Here is a 4,609-nt window from a genome sequence, read left to right as displayed (position 1 = left end):
GTGTCACTCCTCCAGTCAGTCGTGCTTGTAGCCTCCTTCAACTAGACTTGAGGGGGACTTATTGATGTGGAGATTAGGAAGAGCCCACCTAGCACGAGTCAATTACGACGGTGTAGGTCAAAGGTAAGGCGGTCAACGCCAGAGCTGCAGGGCTCATCCTAGCCCAAGCAGAGGGTGGCTACATCAGCCGCTCGAATATATATTGGTCGTTCGGATGATTATTGGTCAACCGGGTATATGTTTGCCGCTCGGATGTACACTGGCCGATCGGCTTAAGTGTGTTTGGTCGGCTCGGACAGGGCCGACCGGGACATCCGTTCGGCACGGCGTATGACCTTGAACATAATAAGAGGAAGAGAAAACCAAATAGAACACTCCATCATTGAATGCCAAGCAGCCAAAGCAAAATTGCCTTCTGCAGGTAATTAATGTCATTAAACATAATTAATGTCATTAAACCGGAGAAGATGGAAGGTCACAGAGAAAGGTATAAAAGACAGGGAAGTCTCATATCTAGGCAAGATTTTCATCATCTATTCTGCTATGTTTTCTTTCCCTTTCCTACCTGTTCTAACTTGAGCATTGGAGGGCGAACGTCAGGGACCCCTTCCCTGATTTTGGTTTTGGTTTTGTTTTGTAGAGGATCGAGAGGAGGAGGTCTTCTTCCCATCAGCAGAACCGTCTCATTCTTGACTTTCCAGCTTCACGGTTTCTTACAGGATAAGCACTAAAGCTAAAATTGCTACCTACCTAGTTGCTAACCCCCACATCTTTAGTTAGGTCTCATATCAAGAGCTGCCATGTTTCTAGATTTATCTATGAATATGGAATTGGATAATTTACTCTAGATAATTTTGGTATTCAGATTTCGACCATTAATCTTGAAATAGATGATCTTACCTCTTGATTTATCTATCAGGTAAATTTAGAGCACAATTTATAACACTTAAAAGTTAACCTCTAAAATATTCATTTCATTTGAGATTCGATCTCTGATCTTCTTTATTATTTCTGAGTGTTTAATTTTATCATACACCATATTGAAACCTTAAATTGCATGTTCACGTAGAGGTTGGATAAGAGTTTTGTGCATATAAACACATGATTACTAATAAAAAAATAGTTTTAAAACTTTTTTTTTCTATTTGATCCAGCATTTTAAGAACAAAGTTAACAAAATGATAAATAACCACCACCACTACATAGTGGCGCTAGCTTCTTCCTCTACAATAAGCCTAACAATAAGAAGGTAAGCACTTACATAGTTCACCCAGAGACCAACAATCAACATCACGATAACAATTTCACTAAATGAAAAACCATCACTGTAATCCATTAACTAAGATGCAACTCAAAGATAATTGCTATAATTAAAGAAAAAAAGATAGATTAACTTTAGCAACTTTACATGTGATCATTGCTTCTGTTCCGTATCATCTATTCTAGCTTGCTATTAATTAATTCTTCTGAACCATAAACGCCCCAAAATTAACAGCCTCACTGCAGCCTTCAACTGCATGCTAGCTCTCGCCGGCCGGCCGTTACCAAAATCTACCGTCAGAAGAATTAATCAATTTCAATCCTAATTATGTTAAGCATTCCAAAAGGATTAAACGGCCTAAACTACCAAATTGAGAGTAGTAAAAGAGGGATTAATAACTTAATTGTCGTCTAATTGTGCTAGCTAACTTCCGTACGACGTTACCCAGCCTGGTTAATCATTAACTCCCGTCGACGTACGTGCTCAATTCCTCATGCATCATTATTCCACACCCTGAAGAGTGGCGTTCCGGCTATGCCGTGGCCACCGGAGGCTGGCCTGGAAATCGTTGCTTGGCTTGGCATCCATGTGGCGTTATTGGTGTCTAAGTGCTGCGCCAGATAATAAGCGTTGCCGTCGGTGTCCATGCCTTGGTGATCCGTCGGGGGCATCGGCATCACGTAGCCACCGCCCTGGTAGCCACCGGGGTTATAGATCGCCGAGTTCGACCCAGTTCCGGGCTCGAGAGACGAGGATGAAGGGTCCAAGCCGACCAAGTTGTGGAGAACGGCGTTGTCCGGCGCTGAGTGGTGGAAGAAGTTGTGCGCGTTGGTCAAGTGGAACTGATGGAGGTCGTGCATGCCGTGCGCCGCGTCCTGCTCCGGCTTGCACCACCCCCGCTGCGGCGGCGGAGGGTAGGGGTGGTACTGGAGGGCGAGAGGGGCCGGCTCCGCCGGCGGAGGCTGGTGAAAGGCGATGGTGGGCCAGCAATACCCGCCGGTGTCGAAGTGTCCGCTAGGGCCGAGGAGGTGGTGATGGTGGTGGTCGTCTGCGGCAGCTCGGATCAAGTGGCCATGGACGCTGGCTTCCGAAGGCTCGTCGCCGGCGGCGGCCACGTCCTTGAGCCGCTTCGCCGCGCCGCCGATGGGGAGGGTGTTGCTCTCCAGGATGCTCTTGACGTCGTAGCGGCTCATGTCGAAGTTGGTCACCGCGTTGAGGCCCCGGAACTTGATCGCCGCGATATCGTACGCCTCGGCGGCCTCTTCCTGCGTGCCTATTTGCATGCATGCAATATCCTCTTAATTTCATTCTTAGACTCTGAAAGATGCTTAATTCATTAATTAATGACTTCTAATTTCACTAATAAAAAAAGTGTCTGTAGGGGAACAACTAGTTTAACTATTAATCCATTTTGATTAGAACCAAATGAAATATTCGTTCAGTTGCACCAGTTGCAATAGTTAAAAGTATATTATCATACTGAAAGTTCCCAAGTAGAGATCCTTGTTTCCTGCTACTCTTCCTATCCTTGCTTGCCATCTTCCATGCTGGTGATGCCTGAAAAAGTTTTAAGATTTAATTTTCATAAAGTTCAAAGTGCACAGTTGTCTCTTTAGTTTATACCTAGTAACTCCACGATAGATAGATGCACCCCTAGAGAAGCCACTGCTCTTTCTGCATCACAGTTTAAGTATAGAGCTTACTTAATTGGCCGTTTTCTGAATGAAAATTGAAGAGTATTTAATGTGTACCTCCTCAGAGATGCAACAAATTCCTGCCTTGTCATGTGTTTCATTTCCTCCAACTCTTTCTCATAGTTGCTTATCTGTGATATATGTAGTTTAAACTCTAATTAAATAAATGTGTTTATGTTTCGAGTAGTAATAATGATCAGAATGTGTATTGAGTCAATACTGGGAAATTTGTAGTGGTAGTGGGACCCCAATACTTGAGAGCAGCCAAGTCATATGCCCTAGCAGCCTTGTCTTCTTTGTCATATCCTCCTAAATTTACAACAAACATATAAACACATTAAGTACCTCTCGACTGAAAAACATATAGGAAATTTGAACAACCAACCCTCATTTTCTTACCTAAATAGACTATTTTCGATTTGAGATGAGCACAATGTATCCAAGATGGCCGGCCAAAGAGATAAGAAAATGAGTGAAAATATTAATTGCATCATTAACATTAGTGCAAGTGAAGTTTGTATGTGTACCTTGTCTTCCTTTGCGTGTCTGTCCTTCTCTTTTGCAACTGTTGTCCCATAGATGAGCTTCATATCTACCTGTCCATCTATGCCTGCAAAGAAAGAAAAGGAATTGAGCCAAGATATCATATATAGATTTGATTAACAATAATTATGGAACGAATTATTAGAGATTTGATTGAGTTGTTGTTGCATGCATGATCACCTTGTGACTCCCCGGTAAATGGAAGTTCTTTGCCCAAACGTGTCGACCGGTTTCCTTGAAACCGCCTCGATTGCACCAGTTTGAGCATCGAGCTGTCCACCGCCCACCCCTTTCTGCTTGTCGTTGGCGCACGAGCTCTCGCCCCCTCCCGCGCCGCTCATTGCGGCCGTCGGCAGCAGCGGCAGGCTTGCACCGCCGCAGTTGGGCTGCGATCCCGTGCTCATCGACAACGACAGCGCCTGCGTGTTCCCATATGCGGCGTTCATCGCGTTGCCCGCGCTACTACTGCTAGCTCCGGCGGCCGGCGCCGTCTCGTGGTTGTTATTGCTTCTGTTGTGGGCGTGTTGCTGGTGGAGGACGACGGCGCCGGTCGGTTGGTTGCCTAACCACGTCTTGATCATCGACAGCCCGATAGAGTTGTTGTTGTTGCTGCTGCTGCTGGGGGAGGATCGGACGGCGTGGACCAAGCCCCCGGCTGCATGGTCATGCGCTAATATAGAGGCGTCTTGCACCGGGAACGACGAGGAGGCGTTGGAGAACATGTACTGATCTGGTAGCACTTTCTGGTCGTGATCGGAGAAGGAGCTGTTTCCGCCGAGGAAATCTTCGAGTTTGGGCCGGCTGTCATCGTGGATGCCGGCGTGCAGGTTCTGGTAGCTGCTGCTAGACCCAACCAGCATCGACAGCTCCGACGATGCGCCGGCGCCCTTGAAATCCAAGCTCTTCAGGTTCCAGTCTGCGATCAAATCCACAAATAAATATGATACTATCCGGATCTCATGGAATACGATCGAGAAGCGATGGATCACCAGGGGCTTGCTGCTGAGGTCGGTGGAAGGCCTCCAAGATACCGAAGGAGGCGTCGTCATTTCGGAGGGTGGGTATCCCCATAGGAGGGTCGTCGACGTAGCAATCACCGGAGACGTCGGTG

The 4,609-nt window shown here is 46.4% G+C and overlaps 1 protein-coding gene across 1 annotated transcript; it reads right to left on the bottom strand.

The window, feature by feature from the left end:
* Positions 1–1,566: 1,566 nt before the first annotated feature.
* On the bottom strand, positions 1,567–4,405 carry LOC122024646 (AP2-like ethylene-responsive transcription factor AIL1). Its single transcript, XM_042583304.1, has 8 exons — positions 3,679–4,405; positions 3,483–3,565; positions 3,355–3,363; positions 3,176–3,264; positions 3,013–3,086; positions 2,885–2,935; positions 2,742–2,818; positions 1,567–2,534 (listed from the first exon to the last, which is right to left on the bottom strand). Exons 1-8 carry the CDS (start codon positions 4,356–4,358, stop codon positions 1,753–1,755), a joined length of 1,845 nt encoding a protein of 614 aa, XP_042439238.1. The 5' UTR covers positions 4,359–4,405; the 3' UTR covers positions 1,567–1,752.
* Between the last annotated feature and the right edge of the window lie 204 nt (positions 4,406–4,609).

This window comes from Zingiber officinale, chromosome 9B (assembly GCF_018446385.1).
Source record: "Zingiber officinale cultivar Zhangliang chromosome 9B, Zo_v1.1, whole genome shotgun sequence".
NCBI classification, from domain to species: Eukaryota; Viridiplantae; Streptophyta; class Magnoliopsida; order Zingiberales; family Zingiberaceae; genus Zingiber; species Zingiber officinale.
Note: the sequence above shows the minus strand (reverse complement) of the source record. Positions and strands in the feature narration are given on the sequence as shown.

Bases quoted from the DNA above. Each gene is read 5' to 3' on its own strand.
- LOC122024646 (XM_042583304.1), bottom strand. From the start codon at position 4,358: ATGCTGGTTGGGTCTAGCAGCAGCTACCAGAACCTGCACGCCGGCATC. The intron at 3,566-3,678 runs GTGATCATGCAT...CTTTCTTTGCAG, and splicing joins ATTTACCGGGGAGTCACAAG to GCATAGATGGACAGGTAGAT. The intron at 2,819-2,884 runs GTATAAACTAAA...AAACTTTTTCAG, and splicing joins ATCTATCGTGGAGTTACTAG to GCATCACCAGCATGGAAGAT.